The sequence below is a fragment of the Oryctolagus cuniculus genome, chromosome X, assembly GCF_964237555.1.
Source record: "Oryctolagus cuniculus chromosome X, mOryCun1.1, whole genome shotgun sequence".
Classification (NCBI taxonomy): domain Eukaryota; kingdom Metazoa; phylum Chordata; class Mammalia; order Lagomorpha; family Leporidae; genus Oryctolagus; species Oryctolagus cuniculus.
Genome location: NC_091453.1, coordinates 8,111,776 through 8,134,268, shown reverse-complemented (window position 1 = coordinate 8,134,268; position 22,493 = coordinate 8,111,776). Strand labels below are relative to the sequence as shown.

The 22,493-nt window shown below is 44.2% G+C and overlaps 1 protein-coding gene across 1 annotated transcript in view; it reads right to left on the bottom strand.

Moving 5' to 3' along the window:
- The window catches only part of PHEX (phosphate regulating endopeptidase X-linked), a 226,293-nt gene that overhangs the window by 161,103 nt on the left and 42,697 nt on the right, over positions 1-22,493 (bottom strand). The window contains exons 6-9 of the mRNA XM_002719974.5: positions 13,019-13,087; positions 9,810-9,926; positions 6,961-7,044; positions 4,878-5,023 (exon numbers count right to left, since the gene is read on the bottom strand). Coding sequence (XP_002720020.1) covers positions 4,878-5,023; positions 6,961-7,044; positions 9,810-9,926; positions 13,019-13,087 — 416 coding nt within the window. The remainder of the gene's footprint in view (positions 1-4,877; positions 5,024-6,960; positions 7,045-9,809; positions 9,927-13,018; positions 13,088-22,493) is intronic.

Sequence of the window (22,493 nt, the reverse complement as noted above, 5' to 3'; positions counted from 1 at the left end):
TTATTGTAAGAATAGCAAGGGATCCTTTTGAACTCACAGTTTACTGTAAACAAGTCACCAACCCCAACCCTACCCTTCTTTTTTTTTTTTTTTTTTTTTTTTTTTGACAGGCAGAGTGGACAGTGAGAGAGAGAGACAGAGAGAAAGGTCTTCCTTTGCCGTTGGTTCACCCTCCAATGGCCGCCGCGGCCGGCGCACCGTGCTGATCCGATGGCAGGAGCCAGGTACTTACCCTGGTCTCCCATGGAGTGCAGGGCCCAAGCACTTGGGCCATCCTCCACTGCCCTCCCGGGCCACAGCAGAGAGCTGGCCTGGAAGAGGGGCAACCGGGACAGAATCCGGCGCCCCGACCGCGACTAGAACCCGGTGTGCCGGCGCCACTAGGCGGAGGATTAGCCTAGTGAGCCGCGGTGCCGGCCAACCCCACCCTTCTGATGGCTCTTTTTTCTATCTAGAGCAAGCCAGACAGGACAAAGGATTGCAAATCAAGTCTTTTGATGGGTTTTGTCCCGCCTTGTAACTGAATGTCAAGCTGATTTTGGCAGGTCTCAGTTCCTACAAACTCAATTTCCTGGTCCCATTAGCAAGCATTTCCTAGGGATTTTATTTAGCTCTGGGTTAACAGCAAAAACTGCCTCTCTCTCTTCCTAAACCTTCCTCCTCTGTTCTGCCCCTCCCTTTTAACCTGGCCACTTTGGCATAATTCTGCCCTGTACCAAAGGGCCATAAAGCCCTGAGAGAAATTTCAGAAATTCTACACCCAAGTATCTCTCAACCTACGTGAAATAATGATCAAGGCTACGGGCCCTTCAAACCAGCAGGCTCACCGGGTTAATTACTATTTCCAGACATACCTCCTTTTGCATAGCAGCCCCTTATTCTATCACCTATCAGATTCTCCTTAGGAATCTCAGGAGGGGTGCCCATCTGCTCTGATGGATGCCCTCTCCCATTAAACCTAGCATAATGGTAAACAATAACTTGCCAAACTTATTTTGCAATTTGTTTTAACAGGTTTCTGATGATATAGCAATGGGAAATCAGTACTCCATGAAACAGCAGTGGGTAATCAGTAACTCGTTATAGTCCCTAAGGTGGATTTTGCAGTCTCTGGTTTAATGTTACCAATTTATAGTTAGTTTTATAAAAAGAGTAGAATCCCATATGAATGCAATTAATTGAGATAGAGGTATGGTCTAATACCAACATCTTTACTCATCCAGGTGTTACTGCTAAATGTAAATTGGGTAAAGGCAGATGAGATAAATGTGTCTAAATGTAAACATTGGTACTCTTAACACCTTATATTCTACAGAAAAACTATTTGGGTTTGCTAACATGTTTTCATAAATTTTCCATATGGGTCAAAGTGATATATGCTACTTCTAGGCCTTCCCACATAAATCCACATGATCTCCCATGCTCTCTTTTCCCATCCACCAGCTAAATGGAGAGGATGCCAAAAACCTAGAGGAGGGCAGAGCCACATGATGGAGGGGGCCTGCATTCCTGAGTTGGCATTTGGAAGAAAGTTGACTTCAAGGGACATGCATGTTGGGCTGTTCCATGAGCAGAAGACATGATTTTTATTTTTCAAGCCAATGACAGTTTAGAGGTGCCTGTTAGAGCACTTGGCATGTCCTGATATGTCAACTCTAGGAACCCAAAAGGACCTTCCCAAAATGACACGAGACTACACCAGACACAAATTGCTTTTGATGACTTGGTTATTGAGGGGTAACACCACACAAGAGATACTCCATTTTGTCTTGATTTTCAACTCAAGTTATATATGTGCATGATATCTGCAGGTAATTGTTCTAATTTCTTCCCTCGGTGTTCGCTATGTTTACATTTGTCTACACTTTCAGTTACCAGACTAAAATCCCACCAATCATGGTTTTTCCTGTTCCCTGAAATTATCAAAGGTCCTACAATTCTACAGTCAAATCATCACCACAGAGTTGATTTTTCTAATACAATAAACCAAGACCCAGTCTATCCCCTGGTCACAAATTAGGCCTTTGTAGAAGTAAACTACAATTTCCAAAAGTACCTAATATTTTATAACTGAGGATAACATAGTCCCTAGAAGAAACTGACTCACTAGTTGCTATAGAATGAATGTCTAACATGGCAACTGCTACCTTTCAATGGAAATTACTAGCAAAATTTTAAGCATATTCAGTAACTCAACAGCATACAAGTAGAAAAATCATGTTATATTTTTATAGTATTTTAGAGCTACAAAATACTTACAAAGAAATTTTCTAATGTAGTAATCTCCTTCCCCCCTCAAAAGGCTAGTCCTAAAAGGCTCCTATGATGCTTCTTTAAAATTCAAATTTTGTGGACTTACCCATCTCTATCAGTCTATAGAGCAGAGCCTTGGAATCTGTATTCTTAATAAGGGCCCAAGGTGATGCTGTTGGCGTTACCAGCCCATGAAGCACAGTTCCAATAGCAAGGCTCTACCACACATACATGAGGTATATTGCAAAGGTCATGAGAAAATGAAACTAAAAGATGAGTTTCTTGGGGCCGACATTGTGGTACAGCAGGTTTAGCTAATGCCTGTGACTCTGGTATCCCACATGGGCACCACTTTGTGTCTTAGCTGTGCCACTCATGATCCAGCTCTCTGGTCATGGCCTGGGAGAGCAGCTGAAGATGGCCCAAGTGCTTGAGCCCATGCGCACAGGTGGGAGACCCAGATAAAGTTCTGGGTTCCTGGCTTCAGACTGGCACAGCCCTTGTCATCATGACCATTTGGGGAGTGAACCAGCTCTGTCTCTCCCCCTATCCCTCTGCGTGTGTCTCTATCTCTATAACTCTGTCTTTCAAATAAATGAAAAAGAAATTTAAAAGACTAATTTATATGATGCAAAATATTTCTGAAATTCACATGTAGTTTCTTCATGACATGTATTTCCCATGATTTTTTTTAAGATTCCTGGTACATGTTACACTTACCTACCTTTAGATTCAATTTTTTTTTTGACAGGCAGAGTGGAGAGAGAGAGAGAGAGAGAGAGAGAGAGAGAGAAAGGTCTTCCTTTACCATTGGTTCACCCCCACAATGGCCACTGCGGCCGGTGCACCACGCTGATCCGAAGCTGGTAGCCAGGTGCAGGGCCCAAGCACTTGGGCCATCCTCCACTGCCCTCCTGGGCCACAGCAGAGAGCTGGCCTGGAAGAGGGGCAACCGGGACAGAATCCGGCGCCCCAACCGGGACTAGAACCTGGGGAGCCAGCGCCGCAGGTGGAGGATTAGCCTATTGAGCCACGGCACTGGCCAGATTCAATTTTCATTTAAAAATTTTTCAAAGATGGGGCTGGCGCTGTGTTGTAGCAGATAAAGCCACCACCTGCAGTGCCTGCACCCCATGTGGGTACAGGTTTGAGTCTGGCTGCTCCACTTCCAATACAGCTCCCTGTTAATGTGCCTGGAAAAGCAGTGGAAAATAGGCCAAGTGCTTGGGTCCCCTGCACCCACGTGGGAAACCTGGAAGAAGCTCCTGGCTCCTAGCTTTGGACTGGCCCAGCTCCAGCTATTGCAGCCATTTGGGGAATGAATCAGCGGAAGGAAGACCTGTGTGTGTGTGTGTGTGTGTGTGTCTGCCTTTCAAATAAATAATATTTTAAAAAAATTTTTCAAAGAATCACTACTTATCTCTAAATGGCAGAATTCTAAAGTGTTTTCTTTAAATATTTATTTATTTACTTAGAAGAGAAAGAGGGAGAGACAAAGAGAGAGCCGAAACATGGTCAAGGCCAAAACCAGGAACCCAGAACTCCATCTGGGTCTCCCACATGGATGGCAGGGGCCCAAGCACTTGCGCTATCCTCTGCTGCCTTCCTAGGTGCATGAGCAGAGAGGTGACTCAGCAGTGGAACAGCTGGGACTTGAACTAGCACTCATACTGGATGCCAGCATTGCAGGAAACAGCTTAACCTGCTGCATAACCACAACAGAATGCACTGTTTATTTTCTCCCATGTCTTTATTTTCTTCCAAGGGCGTGGAGTACTTTTATCATCAGAAGATCTCTTAAAAAGAGAAGTGACTCTTCACAGGGGTCTGTGTGTCTCCACAGGTGGGGGTGGATGCTACATTTTACTCCTAGGACTACTGTAGGTACCTTATTTTTTTTCTTTATGTAACTCCTGACAATATAGACTTGTCTGAGTCCATACAAGAAGACAAGATTTCTCATCATGGCCTAACAATTAGCTTAGTGAATTGGTTCTGTAACCCAGCTGACCTTGCTGTAGTCAAATCTGAATGAACATGTAAAACTCTCTTGGGCATTTTTAGGATTTCTTTTCTTTGTAGTAATAAACTAGCAAAGCAACAAATTCTAAAACATTCATTAAAATAATAAAACCCTGAGAGATCCTAAACTTGCTTCATCAGTGTAATTTATCCACAGCTCTTAAAGTAGTTGTATGTCCTTTCAACACCGGCACTTTGGGTTCTTGCCAAAAGTGACTTACTGGCTACAGTGAAACCAGGAAAAGGGGAAGCAAAAAACCAAGAATTAACTGGAGAAAAAAGATGTTCACAGAAGTCTTTAAAAAATAAAATCATTATATAACTGGTTCCCCAAACCAGTAAACAATGTAGACTCAGAGAGAACAGTACAGAGAAAGACCAGAAATAAGAGGTAAAATCATTGCACGTTTGCTGTCATCGCAGCAATTAAATCACCCCAGACAACAGTTTAGGCCAATTTGTCACAAAAGGTACCATTATGTTCTCTATGACTCTCGGAATGTAACTTTCTTTAAAAACAATTTTTCAAAGGAGCCAACAAGGGAGATCATTATGATTCAAAGGAAAAACAAAGTCACTACAATTCACGTGTGAGTTCTTACTTCTTCCTCTCCGAGCCCAATATCCTGAACAAATCTTTAAAGTACTGGGGAACGCGAACCACCAGGTTCTCAGAGGGACCGATGTCTTTCAGGTGAGGGTAGAGTCGGGTATCGATGACCTTCTTGATGTAGCCCAGCCAGTCGAACTGAGGGGAGGGAGAAAAAACAGCGAGACAACCTGTTAGGCAGCAGGTAAGAAGAAAGGCAGAGAGAGTAGGGTGAGCACAACGCACTCCCTGCTATGTTACACCAAGTAACTGCTGACCTGCGGAACAGCATGCCCTGATCACTGTCATCCATCCTTAGCCGCCCATGGACCAGGGATTCTGTGCCATCGTCGTGTGGACACACGCACACTCCCAGGGTACTAGGCACCCTCCAGGACGCTGTCCCTGCTCCCCTTCGCTGCCCCTTGCGCTCTTCCCTCCTTCATTTCTCTGCATTCTCTTCTCTCCCCTCCTATGTTCTCCCGGCGTCTCTTCTTCAAGCATTCTTCCTTCTCCCACCCTCTCCCTTCCTTTTATCGTGCACTTCCCTCCCTCCGTCTACATTCTCCCTCTAGCCTGTATGCTGCCCCCTTCCCTTTCCCTGTCTCTAACCTGCACTCTCCCTCACCCCCACATACACATGCATAGAGATGCCCAGGCCCTGGCCGGTCTCCTCTGCCTGTGCAGCCTTTCTGAACGCAGGGGGAAACCAGCAGCGACACAGAGTAATGGGACTCCACTCTTCACAGTATCACGCTGTAACACAAAGCAGCATCTGGTGTTTTGGACTGATGACCTGCCCGCCTCCACTACCGAAATGGACAACGAGTCACTCACTTGCCCAGGCTCCCTGTAGTTAAGGGTGGTCATATGATCCAATTCTACCCAATAATCAATGAAGAGAAGACATCTGGGATAGTCTAAAAAGGCTTTTTCTTATTGTTGCCTTCCTGATAAAAAAGTTAGACATAGCTATTATGGCCCTTCCTCCTTCTTCCTGCCCTGATGGCAGATGTGACATATGGAGCTGTGGTAGTCACCTTGCAACCATGAGTAATCAAACATGAAGTCAAAAAGCCAACACACTAAGCAGAATGGAAAGACAGAGGCCAGTGCTGTGGCATAGCAGGTAAAGCCACTGCCTGTGGTGTCAGCATCCCATAGGGGCACGAGTTCAAGTCCCAGCTGCTCCACTTCCGATCCAGCTCTCTGCTTTGGCCTAGGAAAGCAGTCGAGGATGGCCCAAGTGCTTGGGCTCCTGCACCTATGTGGGAGACCTGGAAGAAGCTCCTGGCTGCCTATCAGCTCAGCTTTGGCCACTGTGACCATTTGGGGAGCAAACCAGCAGACGGAAGACCTCTCTTTCTCTCTCTCTGCCTCTATCTCTCTGTAGCTCTGCCTTTCAAATAAGTAAATAAATCTTAAAAAAAAGGGGGGGGGGTGGCGCTGTGGCACAATGGGCTAACAACATGGCCTGCAGTGCCAGCATCCCATATGGGCGCTGTTCGAGACTCAGCTGCTCCACTTCCGATCCAGCTCTCTGCTATGGCCTGGGAAAGCAGTAGAAGATGTCCCAAGTCCTTGGGCCCCTGTACCCATGTGGGAGACCAGGAGGAAGCTCCTGGCTCGCTCCTGGCTTTGGATCAGCACCGCTCTGGCCATTGTGGCCAATTGGGGAGTGAACCAGCGGATGGAAGACCTCTCTCCCTCTCCCTCTCCTCTCTCTATGTAACTCTGACTTTCAAATAAAATAAATAAATCTTTAAAAAAGAATGGAAGGACAGTAAGAACTTGGGTCTTTGACAACAAAGTTAAATAGTTGACCCAACACCAACAAGCATTTATGTCTAGATGTTTCCCAGGTAGGAAAACAGATGTAAATTTTGAAGCCACTCTTGGAACGACCTTCTGTTCCCTGTAACAGAAGGCATTTTAACACACAAACAAGGGATATTTTACGAGCTAATTGACAAAGATGATGATAACCAAAAAGACTGATAGTAGGTTTTATAAGATAAATATTTACAAAGAGACAAAATACAATTGCTTGTAAACTGAGCTGTTAAGAGAAACTTTCCTGGATAGCTTTCACCAACCTGAGGAATCATAGCACTGAGTTCAGAAATGTTCATTTTGTTGTACATGGCCTCACTGGTTCGGTTTTCATGTGGAATCATTATCTGTTGGAAAGAGATTTTGATTATTTTTTCAAATGAACTGTTTCTTACTCTATGAGTACTTCCCATGTGTGCCAAAACATCTGCATAGTATTATAAAGTTTTCTAAGACTCTGGTGTGGTGCCAAGTGAGGGGGTGGGGGAAGGTGAAGGAAAAAAATGACATCACTTGAAGCAGGATTACAATTAAGAAAATAAAAAAAAAAAAACCTTTCATGTCCTCTTCAGTGTGAACTGTTGCTCCCAGTACAAACATAGCTACCCGGAATCTCCTCAGCATCTATAATGTGAATGGGCAAAGCCTACTGCTGGCTGGGTTTTGACAGTCAAACTCAAGCTGAACAATTGAGGCAAAAATCCTCTCCTGTGGTCTCCAAATAATGACCTCAGTATTTCATTAGCCACAGACCATCCCTTGTCCTTAGGCACCAATTTTGACTACTAAACACCAGACTACCCAGATGCCACTGCCACTCATGCTCATGTTCTCAACAGCTCATTCCTTCATTTCCCTCTCCTGTTTCTTGGGCCTTGAGAGCCTCCTCATCCCAGTGCTACATGCGTGGATTCAGTCACCACCTACAAACCTGCATCTCTGGCCCTGACTCCTCATATTCTGTCCACTACCAACACACAAACTGTTGGCCCTGTGCGGAAGCCAAATCTGGGCTTCCAGTTTCCGCCAGGTTTGACCTAAACTAGGAACAGCAACAATAGTGTCTTCCTCAAGGATCATATGAATCTTTCCATTCTCAGACAGTGGCTCCTATATCCACATCCGAACCACATCGTGGTTGTGACTTAAGTCCTTCCATCACCGTAGTTCCTTGCATTAAGCTTGCTCCCTTTAACTTCAAACATGACACTCCTCCTGTGCACTGATATTCACTGTCACCATCTCCATGGTTTGGTTCAAGACTTGCCTGAAATTCATCTTCCTTAGCAAGCCTTTCCAATTAAACTCTACTTGGTGCCAATCACAAGGGTCACTCCACCAGTGAGAGCCCTCCTTGTGCACACATCTCTGTATGTGGGACTGATGAAACACACACATGTCCATGGTTGTATTTACAAAGACTTACTTGTGCTGGACAGAACTGTCCTGTTTCCCCCGCCTCTCAAAGTTCCCTAGGACCATATGTTCTACTCACTTGGAAGGTATCTAGTGACCTGAAATGTGAGCAGGCCAAACACTCTCACACTGTAGATTTTTCATGGAGAAATCACAGAGGTCTGAGCAGCAGCCATCTTGCCCGTCTTTGCTAAGTGCTTTGGTGCCCTGAGCTTTCTTCTCCTCACCCTGCACAGGTGGTCTACCTGTGCCTTACAAACAGCTTCCTGGCCCCGTGTGCATCATTGCCCCAGAGAAGGTCCATGTCCCTCTTCCACCCACCCCTCCTCCTCCCTGGATTCAGGCTTGCACTCCCAGGTTGGAGCCCTTTGGCCTAAGAGCTGTTTCCAGCTCTCTGCCAACAACTCCCCTCCACACAATGGATTTGTCACTTCATTTAGGCTCTTGACAATTCCCAGTCTTGCTTCAGCCCAGCTGTTTTTAGTTCCCTTTTGGTCCCAATCCCTGGCTCAGGGCAAGGCCTTCCCTTCTGTATCAGAGCTTCAGTCCAAATTAAAGCTCTGAGCCTCCTATTTGCCTGGGAAGGGAATCCAGACAGCCTCTAGACATGGCTTAGAGACACAATCCTGGACTTCAAAACACCTACAACAGCCTTCAGTCTTCAAAGGCGACATGCAGGGATGACCTTTTTGTACGGCAAGTAGGAGTCTGGAGCGGATGCACTGACTGCACCAGCACAGCAGAGAGCCTGATTTACCTCCATCTCTCCATCTGCTCCAGACCTCAACACACAGCACCACATTGCCAGACACAAAGCCAATAAACACTTGGACTCTTCATCACCTCCACAGTTCTGCTAACATCTGTTAGAAAAGATTACCAACCCACATGCAAAGGTTTCTTGGTAACAGTATTTTTTTTGCCACAGGATTTCCCCTCTAGCTGATTTCATTGTATTTCACTGATTTCACCTCTGGACCTGAGGACACATAGGGATTTTACACTTTGTTTCGTCTAGAAAAAAAACGGTACTCTATAAGCAAAGCTAGCCATTTTGTATTTCTTACTATTATCCCACAAGTCTGTTCTTTTTCTCTACGATGAGCCTACAATAACTTTAGGTGACTTACAGCTAACATTATCAATGCCACAATGACACCCAATGAAGTGGGACGAGAAAATAATGCCAAACAAGAGTCGGTGCAAAGTAGCCCCAGAAAGGGAGCTTTAAAATGCTTTTTAGGATGCCCTAGATGCTATCAAATTTTATATCCAGAATTGGTGGCCAGCTCTCCCTGAGCCCAGACCGACTCGCAGTGGGAATGGTATAAAAGAAGAGTGGATTATAAGGCAACCGTCTATTCAAGCTAAATCAATAAAGGATGATTAGTCAGCAGTATTCTACCTGGGCCACACAGTCATTCTCTAGCAAAAAGAGTCAGAGGGTCTCCATGCTGTACTCTCTGGCAACAGCTGAGCAGCATACAGGCACCCCTATAGCCTTCACTTTGGGACCTGGAGGAATCAGGTGTTTTTATGCCATGGGGCTTCATGTTGCTTCCCAGAGAGGATGCTCGGAGTTCGACCTTTGACCCCATTACACAGAAGGCTATTATTTGGCCCCCATTTATATTTTCATTCAGGATATACTGCTTGTAAAATAAGGAAAGGAAAAAGATTTCTGATCAAGACATACCTCGGCTATCTTAATTTCCAACCTAAGCACCGACTTCATGTCATGCTCTGCTCGGGAAATGTTAGCTCCTAAGAGCACAGCAGTATCCACCATGAACTTGTACAGGGCATCTCGATACTGTAAGAGATGAAGAAACAAGTGACCATGACATTAGCTTATTAGGAAGTACGTTTCAGAGACACAGAAGAGCAGAAACAGTAGGTGAAGATAAAAGGCCTTGATTTTCACTCAGGACTCGAAGTCTGGTACAGGTGTTATGCAATGCCAGCCACCCACCTGCCACTTTAGGAGACAAGAGTGATGGCTACTTAGGTACTGTTGCCATGGCAGGCAAAATCATCCAGCCATCAAGTGTCACGAGAACAAGTTTTCTGGCAACTGACGATATTGCAGATACACAAAAAGTCTCCAAATGAGCCAGGAATAGAAAGCTAAAGGTCAGACATCCTCTTTCCAGGCAAGTGAGGCTTTAATAGAATAATGGGAAAGAACTGTTTCTAAAAGCAGGAGGGCTGCTCCATGAAGACTGATGAGAAATGTGATTTATTCTCTTCCAGCTCAATTTACCCACCTTCACTCTAAGAAATAAAAAAGGTGACTGCAGGGGTTGTAGCCCTGTGTCTTTCTGTTTTTCACAGTGCTCGCAAACTTTTCCATAGCTCAGAGAAAAAAAAGAAAGAAGGGAGAGAAGAGAGGAATGATGGCAAAAATCCTAGAAAATAACAAATATAGATTTTCTTCAAAACCTATTTGGGTGCTGTCCATCATGACATTGATGCAGGGGTGGGGAATCATTTTTCTGCCAGGGACCATTTGGACACTTATAACATCATTCATGAGCCACACCAAATTATCAACTTCAAAATTAGCCTGCTATACATTTATTGAATTTTGAGTTCCACCTGCAATCGCCTTGGCAGGACCAGACCAAATGATTATGCAGGCCTTACATGGCCCATAGGCCATATGTTCCCTACCCCTGGAGGACAGGGAAAACTTCCTTCATGGGATTAAAAAGTCCTTTTAAAAATATCTTATTTAATCATTTGAGAAGTAGAGTTACAGACAGAGAGAAATGTCCTGCATCCACTGGTTCACTCCCCAGATTGGCTGCGATGGCCGGAGCTGCGCCAATCCGAAGCCAGGACCCAAGAACTTCCTCTGGGTACCCCATGTGGGTGCAGGGGCCCAAGGACTTGGGTTATTTTCCACTGCTTTCCCAGGCACATTAGCAGAGAGCTGGATTGGAAGAGAAGTAGCTAGGACATAAACTGGCACCCATATGGGATGTCGGCACTGAAGGCAGAGGCTTAATCTACTACGCCACAGCACTAGTCCCTAAAAAGAACCTTATTAGGGCTCACCTTTCATATCAGACATATTTGTGAGAACTCAGTATACCAGGTATTAGGGCAGGTGTTGTGGCACAGCAAATTAAGCCACCACCTACAATGCCAGCATCCCATAGGAGTGCCAGTTTGAATGTTTGCTGCTCCACCTCTAATCAAGTTTCCTGCTAACGTGCCTGGGAAGACAGTCAGTACTTGGGCCCCCATGTGGAAGACCCAGATGGAGTTCTAGGATCCTGACCTCAGTCTGGCCCAGCTCCAGCTGTTGAAGCCATTTGGGGAGTGAATCAGCAGATGATACCCACCTCTCTTTCATGTTATATGTATGCCTTCAGGACCTATACAGTTCTTGGCATATAGGAGACCCTTAATAAACATTCATTGAATCAGAAAGCAAGCTTTACAAATAAAAAGAAACAACATTTTGTCATTTCTAATTCAATTCCAAAAATAATTATTGACTCAATACACATGCAAGGTAGCTTGCTAGGCATTCTGTATATAGATTGGGAGAGGGAAGTGCCGATGAAAAATTAAATAATGTTTAAATCAGGTTCTCAGTGTGTGACACAATGAGGAAAATAAAAATTTAATTACTAGCCATAACATAAGAGAGATCAAAATAGTTCCTTAATACAGCTGCTACAGGCTTGAATATTCAAGAGTTGAAGAACAATTCCTGCCTGCAAAAAATGGAGAAATAGCTTTTGAAAAATACAGGCCCAAGAGCAGGGAGAAGCCCTCCTGTGAGGTGGATGAACTGGCTTTTGTTGGGGGAGAACAAGAGTAGATGAGGCAGGAAAGGTTGTTTGGGATCAAGTCAAGAAAAGGCCTTGGCCTCCCTGTAAATAATTCAAACTGTATCTTGAGTAGGAAATGACTGAAAAACTACTTGCTGTTATCAAGACACATGTGGACCAGCATCGGACCTAGGGCAAGAAGGATAGGAAGGAGGGATCCAGTGGCTGGAAGACATATTGTGAATGCAGAATAACTAGGACTTAACTGATTCGTTTTAGGGAGAAGAGATGATTTCAAGCCTGATTGCTTCTCCAAGAGAAAGGGAGGTGTCCCCAAGTTTGCCAAGTTTATTCTGACCACTTTCAAAAAGCAAAACTTGCCTTTCCCCTCTGATGTGTGCCCTCAGCCAGAAAGCTGCCTGGTATCTTGGCTAGTTTCAAGTCTTCTAGAACCTTCTATATAAAGAGATTAGTATCACTGCAGAGCCAAAGGACCTAGGTCTGAGGTGCCTTTGGAAGGTCAATCAAGTTTTCAAAATGAGTAGAGTTATAGATGAACCAGCTCTTTATGATCTCCAGGAAACTACTAGGTTTCCCAGGCCAACCCAAGTCTAACTGGATTGATCCCTTCTGGTTCTGATGAACCCTCCATTAGCCTGGGGTACCTGTTCAAAATATAGATTTTTAGACCCCACCTCAACTCTACTAACTCAGACTCTCCAGGGCTTGACATTTACTAGAAGCTCCCCAGCCAATTCATAAGCAGACAATTTGAGAACCACTGGTCTCCTGGGTACACTTTTTCCCCCAACTTTATTCCTGCAATGGACAGTGAACACTCTGCACTTCTGAGGAATGCCTGCAAGTTCATTTCTTGGTTACTTCATTTGGGTGTGCTGTCTACCCAATGACATCATGAGGGCATTGTGTGCAGGGACTTGCAAAACCTGGATGCCCAGACTTCCAGAAGACAGAGAGGGAACTTCTCTGCCTTGATAAAAGGCTTTGTTTCCTGGATTGGGAATCTGCTCAGTTGCAGTAAAGAAGCAGGGATCTTACAACAAGAGATGAACATGACAACAGTCCAACAAGGCACGTAGTTAAAATGGCTTAAACTTACAGACTTGGCTTCTGTGCTGTTATCAAGGTAGTCTTCCCTCACTGCTAGGGAGAGTGTCGCTTGGTCCAGCTGTTAAAATCAAAACAAAGAATTCCATTGGCACTGTAAATTCTTGTGTACAATGTTAACAAGAGTCATGAGACCATCAACATACCACCCATATTTCAAGTGTGTACTACCACTAAAAAAATAATTTACTCAGAGATACATGCAAATAGGTGCTTTGGAAATGACAAATATAAAGTTTCAAAGACCCATCCCTACTTTCCTGATCCAAAGCTTCCAATCTTCTTGAGCTTCCACAAGGAGACTTCAAAAGACTCTTGGACAAAATGGAATTAAAACATATGTTTGTTTTGGTGTAAATAAATTTCGAAGTTCATGCATACAAGTGGTCTTCAAAAATTCATGGAAAATCTGTATTATGAAACAACTATGCATGGATTTCAAAATTTTTGCAGCAAAATAAACATCTTTTAATCCCATTTTCCATTAACATTTTGAAATACCCTCATATCAACACTAAGTAACCCCAAAGTTATTTGAGTTGTAACAGATCTTGGGGGGTATCTACTTTCCCTTCTCATTGGATGGAAGAGAGAAATAAATGTCAGAAGCAGCTGTGATTTGCCCAAGGCAACACGATTTGGCAGACCTCATGGTACAATTGTCTCCCCTTACCAGACCCAGTATTCTTCTCACTGCAGTGTTTTGCAAAATGCCAATCTGGATGGAGTGGATTAATCAGACTTCACACCTCCTTACCTCTAAACTAATGTACTGCATATTTTTCTAATTTTAAAGGAATCAGATGATAATTTTGTTTTAAAAAATCATGTCAAAATTTAGAACACTCTGTAAAGTTTTGGGTAGGTGGTAAAACCATAAATAATATAATCAGACAACCAAATACAATGATGATAGAAAAGTACAGTGTAAATTTTTCAATTAAAACTTTCAGCATTTTAAAGGCAATCAAAGAAGACAATCTTTTCAGAGAGTGCTAGAAAAGCAGAACATGTATATGTAAAAAAAAAACTGAACTTTGATTCATACTGAAAGAAAGATCATAGAACTAAATGTAAAACCTAAACTATAAAACTTCTAGAAGAAAACATAAGAAGGGACAGGCCTGTGACATAGTAGGTTAAGCCTCCACCTCCAACACTGGAAAGCATCCCATATGGGCACTGGTTCGAGTCCCGGCTGCTCCACTTCTGATCCAGCTCCCTGCTATGGCCTGAGAAAGCGGTAAAAGATGGCCCAAGTCCTTGGGCCCCTGCACCCATGTGGGAGACCTAGAAGAAGCTTCTGGCTTCAGATCGGTGCAGCTATGGCCATTGTGGCCATTTGAAGAATGAACCAGTGGACGGATGACCTCTCTCTTTCTGCCTGTCTGTAACTCTGCCTCAAATAAATAAATATTAAAAAAAATATATAAGAAAAACTTTTGTTACCTTGGATTAGGCAAAAATATTTTAGACACAAAATCATCCATAAAAGAAAATATTAATTAGATTTCATTATGATTAAAATTTTTGCACTGTGAAAGATATTGTTGAGTGAAAATACAAGCCATGCAATGGGGAAATATTTTTGAAAATCGCATATATGATACAGGATTGGCATCAACAACATATGGAGTCCTTAAAACTTAAGAATAAGAAAACACTTAATACAAAAGTGAGCAAAAGATCCAAATGGTCACCAAAGAAGATATGCAGATAGAAAATAAACACACATGAGCATACTTCAAAAAGTTCGTTAAAAATTGAACTAATAGACTTGGGCCAGGTGTTTGGCATGGTGTCAAGATGCTAATTGGAATGCCTAAATCCTGTATCAGAGTGCCAGGGTTCATGTCCCAGCTCTGATTCCCATGCCAACTTCCTGCTAGTGCACACCCTAGGAGGCAGCAGGTGATGGTTCAACTACTTGGGTCCCTGCCTACATGAGAAGCCAAGGTTGAGTTCCAGGATCCTGGCTTCAGCCTGACTCAGTCCTGGGTATGGCTGCACACAATGAGTAGTAAACCAGCAGCTGAAAAAGCCGTGTGTGTGTGTGTGTGTGTGTGTCCTTCTCTGACTTTAAATATAGATTTATTTTGGTACAAAAAAAAATTGGAGGGGTAGGCAGTTAAGCAGTTTCTTGGGAAGCCCGTATCCCATATCAGAGTGCTGGTTCTAGTCCCAGCTACTCAGTGCTTCTGACCCAGCTTCATGCTAATGCATGACGACCAAAGTATGAAGTTCCTGGCTCCTGGCTTCAGCCTGGCTGTTTTGGACATTTGGGGAGTGAATCAGCAGACAGAACATTTGTCTCTGTTGCTCCCTCCCTCTCCCACCCTTCCTCCCTCCCTCCCTCCCTCTCTCTCTCTTTCTCTCTGCCACTCTGCCTTTCAATTAAATTAATAAATCTTGGGCCAGCACCGTGGCGCAGTTGGTTAATCCTCTGCTTGCGGCGCCAGCATCCCATATGGGCGCCGGTTCTAGTCCCAGCTGCTCCACTTCCAATCCAGCTCTCTGCTGTGGCCTGGGAAAGCAGTAGAAGATGGCCCAAGTGCTTGGAACCTGCATCCATGTGGGAGACCAGGAAGAAGCTCCTGGCTCCTGGCTTCAGATCAGCACAGCTCTGGCCATTGCGGCCATTTGGGGAGTGAACCAACGAAAGGAAGACCTTTCTCTCTGTCTCTCCCTCTCACTGTCTGTAACTCTACCTCTCAAATAAATAAATAAAATCTTTAAAAAATTTAATAAATCTTTACAAACATTTGTAGTCCATGCACAGGCAGGATCTTCAAACAGTTAATGGCAATACATACTATCCAAAAAGTTATGCATGGATTTCAATACTTTGCTCCAAAATAAACATCTTTTAAGTCCATTTTCCATGAACTTTATGAAGTATCTTCATAAGTACAATATCACTAATCATTAGGAAAATGTAAATGAAGCCCACAATCAAACACATCTGTTAAGATGGGGAAAAATATCTTACAAGTGTTGGCAAGGATGTGGAAAAAAGTGGACCACTAATTCCTATCACTGCGGGGGAAGGGGGAGTTACAAAACGGAACAGCCACTTTGGCAAGAAATAAGCTAGTTTCTTATACACTTAAATATATATTTACATATGACCCACAAATCCTACTACTAGATATTTACTCAAAAGAAATGAAAACTTGGGGCCAGCATTGTGGTGCAGTGGGTTAAGCCACCAACTGCAACTCCAGCATCCCATATGAGTTTCCCAATGGCTTTTCGTCGAGTCCCAACTGCTCCACTGCCCACTCAGCTCTCTGCTGATGTACCAGGGAAGACAGCAGAAGATGGCCCAAGGTCTTCAGCCCCTGCCACCTACATGGGAGACCAGGATGAGGTCCCAGGCTCCCAGCTTTGGCTTGGCCCAGCCCTGGCCATTGCGGCCATCTGAGGAGTGAATCAGTGGATGGAAGATATCTCTCTCTCTCTCTCTCTCTCTCTCTCCCTCTCCCTCTCCCTCTCCCTCTCCCTCTCCCTCTCTCCATCCCTTCCTCCCTCCCTCTCTCTCTAATTCTTCCTTTCAAATAAATAAATAAAAGTTTTTAAAAAGAAATGAAAATTTATGCCAAAACAAAAACCTATATATAACTTATTCAAAATCACCAAAAAGTGGAAGCAACCCAAATGTCCCTCAATCCATGGGAATAGCTGTGGTATACAATGGCATACTACTCAACAATAAAAAGAGATGAACTAATGACCCATGTAACAACACGGAAGACTTGAACTCACACTCGGAAAAAGACAAACTATAGGGACACAGAACAGAGTGATGGTCGCCAAGGTCTGAGGATGGCAGGAGGTTGGCCACAAAGACACAAAAGGGGATAATTGGGGGGGGGGGGGGGCAGAGGTGGTCATAGAACTATTCTATTTCTTGATCGTGGTAGTTGCTATATGACTATGCATCTGTCAAAAGTCATCAACACATACAGTATGAAAAGTGGATTTAACTGTATTTAAATTTTAAAACTTAAAAAAAAAAAAAAAACTTCTAGCACCTTCTCTAAATCTATGGCTTGTTCTTCCTGAAAATCAGCCACCAACTAAAGACTGAAAGAAATGGATTCCAACAGCAGATTTTCCAATTTAAATCTGATTCTCACTTTTAAAAGTTAAAAATTAGCAAGACATAAAATCTAAAAACACAAAATGAGTAGCATTTTAATAAAACCTGAATCCTACATAACTGTATTGTTTATAAGACTTTAAACTTTTTATTCTTTTTTCAACTAAATATAAAATGTAATACATATTCTTTTTTCAATGTATACAATCTGTGTAATTCTCAGTGAAAATCATGTTCATATGCAACAAATTCTACCAACACCAAATTAAGAGTTAGTGGTATTATGAAAAGGTCAAGGGAAAACATTGTTCTTGGGGGGAGGAGGGAGATGCTTTCCAAACATCCATGTCGTCTGCGTGTGCTGTTAAATCCTCAAATTATTTTGTTCAGCCTTCTTCTCTAATTGGTCTGAAACAACCAAGCCACAAGCCAGCCTGGCTTCATCCTGCTGCAATTCCCAATACGCCACTGTTTCTTCCAAAAATTAAGTAAGCCGGGACCATGAAACACAATATTATGATGAAGATGCTTTGGCTTTCAATTAACTTTGGACCACTTGTAGAATCTTTTTAGATCCAGTCTCATAGGAAAGGAAACTGTATAAATACATCAAGAAAGCCAAAGCTTCCCTCGCATGAAATGAAGTTGAATCCATTTATTGTAAAAATTTAGATAACTCAAGTGAGGTTACCAGACTTTTTATAAACCTTCAGATTGTTATGGTTTCTAGGGAACATTTTTTTTTTTTTGACAGGCAGAGTGGACAGTGAGAGAGAGAGACAGAGAGATAAAGGTCTTCCTTTGCCGTTGGTTCACCCTCCAATAGCCGCCGCTGCAGCCGGCGCACTGTGCTGATCCGATGGCAGGAGCCAGGATCCAGGTGCTTTTCCTGGTCTCCCATGGGGTGCAGGGCCCAAGCACCTGGGCCATCCTCCACTGCACTCCCTGGTCATAGCAGAGAGCTGGCCTGGAAGAGGGGCAACCGGGACAGAATCCGGTGCCCCGACTGGGACTAGAACCCGGTGTGCCGGCGCCGCAAGGTGGAGGATTAGCCTATTGAGCCACGGCGCCGGCCTCTAGGGAACATTTTAAATACACCAATGGATTGAATAAGGTTAGTCAACTAAATCTCATTGGAAACATACAAACTCTTGGGACAAAAAAAAAGTTTCTCAAGAAGCCAGCATCAGGACATTCTGTTATTCAGGTATTTCTCCTATTTGCATTTACAACTGATATGAATATTTCAAGGAGAAAATCAATTATGTTTTCAGAAGGCAGGCATTTGCCTAGCACTTAAGATGCCGGTAGACACCCTCAGGCCTTATCAGAGCACCTGGGTTCAATTCTTGACTCCAGCCCCTGACTCCAGCTTCCTGCCAATGCAGACCATGGGAGGCAGTGATAACGGTTCAAGTGGTTGGGTTTTTGCCATCCACATGTGAGACCTGGATTGAGCTCCTGGCTCCTAGCTTCATCCTTGGCCTAGGCTCCGCCCAACCCTGGTAATTGCTGACATTTAAGGAGTAAACCAGGGGCCGGCACCGTGGCTCAGTAAGTTAATCCTCCGCCTTGCGGCGCCAGCACACCGGGTTCTAGTCCCAGTTGGGGCACCGGCTTCTGTCCCGGTTGACCCTCTTCCAGGCCAGCTCTCTGCTGTGGCCAGGGAGTGCAGTGGAGGATGGCCCAAGTGCTTGGGCCCTGCACCCCATGGGAGACCAGGAGAAGCACCTGGCTCCTGCCATCGGATCAGCGCAGTGTGCCAGCCATGGCGGCTGTTGGAGGGTGAACCAACCACAAAGGAAGACCTTTCTCTCTCTCTCTCTCTCACTGTCCACTCTGCCTGTCAAAAAATTTTTAAAAAAAAGGAGTAAACCAGAAGATGGGAGTGCTCTCGTGCTGTCTCGTTCCCTCTCAAAATATTTTTTCATAAAACATGTTTTAAGGAAATCCAATAAATTAAACTTAAAATGGGAATTTTTTTCCTCCAGTTACAATTGATATTCCAATTAAAATAAACCTTGGGTTAAGAGACAAAGTAGTAATACAAAAAGAAAGATCTGAGAATTATGATGTAGGAAAAAGAAAGGCAAAGAAATCAGAAAAACATTTCCATGAGTCTCCTTACCAGCCTTATGGATTTTGCTTTACATTGAGTAAAGATGACTGTAAGCTGTTTTTACTGACTAGTGACACATACTGGCACAACCCTGACTTTCCAGGTGTTGTTTCAGGCTCACATACACTGTGTTGAAGTGCTTCGTTGTCCCTTAAATTCTCATTCTTGCCATACACTGACATAAAGTTAAAGACCTGCAGTGATATACTGTTTTCAGGCATTAACTTTTGTTACCTAGTTTATTTTTGTATTTCTTTTCTCTGATCTAAGCTGGTAGCAAATCCTGAGCCACTGTGACCACAGGCGAACTTTGCAGAGGGTGATTGTTTGCACTGCCACAACCCTTGTTGGCCAAACTGCACATCCTGGGCATGAGGATACATATCTGTCCCTTGGAAGAAATGCCTCTTTCTTCACCCAAAGGCACTGTCATCTGTTCACCCAACAGCACGCCCACAGGCTGGGCCTGCCAGAAACAGAGCTTTTGCGTATCTTTTTGGTTTTGGGGATTCAAAAAGCTACTACTGAGGAAAATAGAATTTGATAGACCTAAGTATGAAAACACTTCAAAAAGTTCAGGGAAAGTGGAATTAAACGTTTATTTTGGTGAATTTTTTTATTTCATGCATAATTTCTTTCGTAAGATGTATTTTCCATGAACTTCACATACTGAAGGAAGACAGTTTGGGAAAGAGGGATTTCTCCCACAGCACGAAGAAGCTACCCCAGGCAGCCAAAGAAGTCAATGGTTCTTAGGAGCAGAAGGCCCAGTTGCTGCTCTAGAACACACAAGGATCTGCGAGAGAGGGGAAGCCCAAGATCCCAGCATCAGAGAAGCACACTCAAAGGAGCCACATGGATTTCATGGTGGGTTCTTCTCAGAAAGCAGATAACCTGATGAGAGAGTCCCCCAGGATCCTAAGAGAAGATGGAAAATGGAGCAGTGAGGAGGGACAGTGGGTTATCTCGGTGTGAAAGGTGAGAATGACTGAAGGAAATGCCTATTTCTTGCCTGACTACATTTGAGTTCTCAGAGGTATGCTGGGTGTACAAACTGAAAACAAACATTTTCTCAACGGTCCTGACTGTCGCTCACCCTCTTCGTGGAGGAACGACACAGGACCCTGCACTGTTCTTTTGTCTGCTCAGCCCTCCCCGGGTTTGCTGCTGGTTCTTCCCGGGTTGGCTGCTGATCCTTCCACCTCTGTGGAAGGGCGGTTCCCCCTGCCACTTTCCCCACTTCCGCGGGGGAGCGGCACACCACCGGCCGGCTCTCTTGGGGGCTACTCAGGTGTTCCTTCAGATAGATGTTCCTGGTGCATGTTGTCTCTCTCCTCCTTTATAGTCCTCTTCCACCAATCCCAACTCTGCTACCCACACGCCGAGTACGCTGCTCTCCTCCAATCAGGAGCAGGATCAGTTCCTGCAGGTTATTGGTCGAACTGGAGGCAGCTGTGTAAAAGTTGTTTACTCCTCTCCCAGCGCCATATTGTGGGAGAGCAGATGCATAGAATAAGTCTTAGTTCCAGTAACTTAGTCTAGTCCGAGTTGCTCCCCACACTGACTAGTCACCTGGTCATGCTTTAAAAGAGAATCTTAGGGCCGGCGCTGTGGAGCAGCGGGTTAACGCCCTGGCCAGAGGCACTGGCACCCCATGTAGGATGCTGCTCTACTACCGATCCAGCTCTCTGCTGTGGCCTGGGATAGCAGTGGAAGATGACCCAAGTGCTTGGGTCCCTGCACCCGTATGGGAGACCCGGAAGAAGCTCCTGGCTCCTGGCTTCGGATCGACACAGCTCTGGCCTTTGCGGCCAATTTGGGAGTGGACCAGCGGATGGAGGACCTCTCTCTCTCTGTCTCTGCCTCTCCTCTCTCTGTGTAATTCTGACTTTCAAATAAATAAATAAATCTTTAAAAAAATAAAATAAAATAAAATAAAATAAGAGAATCTATTGTTGTATGCTACTGTGGACCAGTATCTACCATGGAAACTGTCACTAAATATCACAGTGACAGTGAAAAGCAAATTCTAATCCCCCCTTCTTTACACATGCACAAAGTGACACTCAGAGAGGTGGGGCCCTTTGCACAATGATATTCATGGGTGATTCACAAAGCTAAACTGTAAATCCCAGTCTCTCTAACACCAGAACCTACTTGTTCCCCATTATACCAGTGTTTTCCAAAAAACACAAATTGTACAACTTTGGCAACCACCAGTAAACTAACTTCATTTTTAAGATTTGAAAGCAGAGTGACAAAGAGAGACAGAGGGACACAGATAGACAGGAACACAGATAGAGATAAAGAGATCTTCCATCTGCTGGTTCACTCCCCAAATGGCTGCTACAGCCGGGGCTGGGGACAGGCCAAAGTCAGGATACTGGAACTCCTTCCTGGTCTCCCTCATGGTTGGCAAGGACCCAGGTACTTGGGCCATCTTCCACTGCTTTGCCAAGCAGAGAGCTGGATCCAAGGCAGATTAGACAGGACTCAAACTTGCACTCTGATATGGGATGTTGGCATTGCAGGCAGAGGCTTAATCCACTGAACCACTATGTCAGACCCCAATATGCTAACTTCTGTTATCAGATTCACTGAGTTTCATGTAGATCTCAAAATGAAGCTTCTCCCAGCATCTCTAGATACATTCTTGAACTTCTTGTAACTATGTCATGATTAGGAAGACTGTAGCTTTATTTTGTTTGGGAAAAAGCGGTTAATTCAGATATGTGAATAATCACTCATGCAAAATGGTACAAGTAAGGGAAGAACTGCAGCAAACTTGTGCTGCACTCAAATGCCAGGCAGGGCTCAAACATTTCAATTTGGAACAAGCTGCCATCTTGGCAAAGAAGAGCAACAGTAAGTACACAAATGCAACCATATATTTGGAAAGCATTCTATTCTTGATAGTTTGGTGTTTCTATGATCAGTTTAAAAGAATATTAAGTGTGCAAGGCAAGCTGCTAAAAGTTTATTATCAGTGGTAGATGTTTGGCCTAGATATTAAGACACTGTTTAATATAACGCATGCCACATCAGAGTACCTGGGTTCGAAGTCCTGGCTCCTCTCGATTCCAGCTTCGTGCTAATTCACACCCTGGGAGGCAGCAGTGATGAATTAAGTCATTGGGTTACTGCTGCCCACATGGGACACCAGATTTCAGCTGCCAGCTCCCAGCTTCCAGCTACAACCAGGGTCTGTTGTGAGCATTTGTGGAGGGCACCAGTGGATAGGAAATG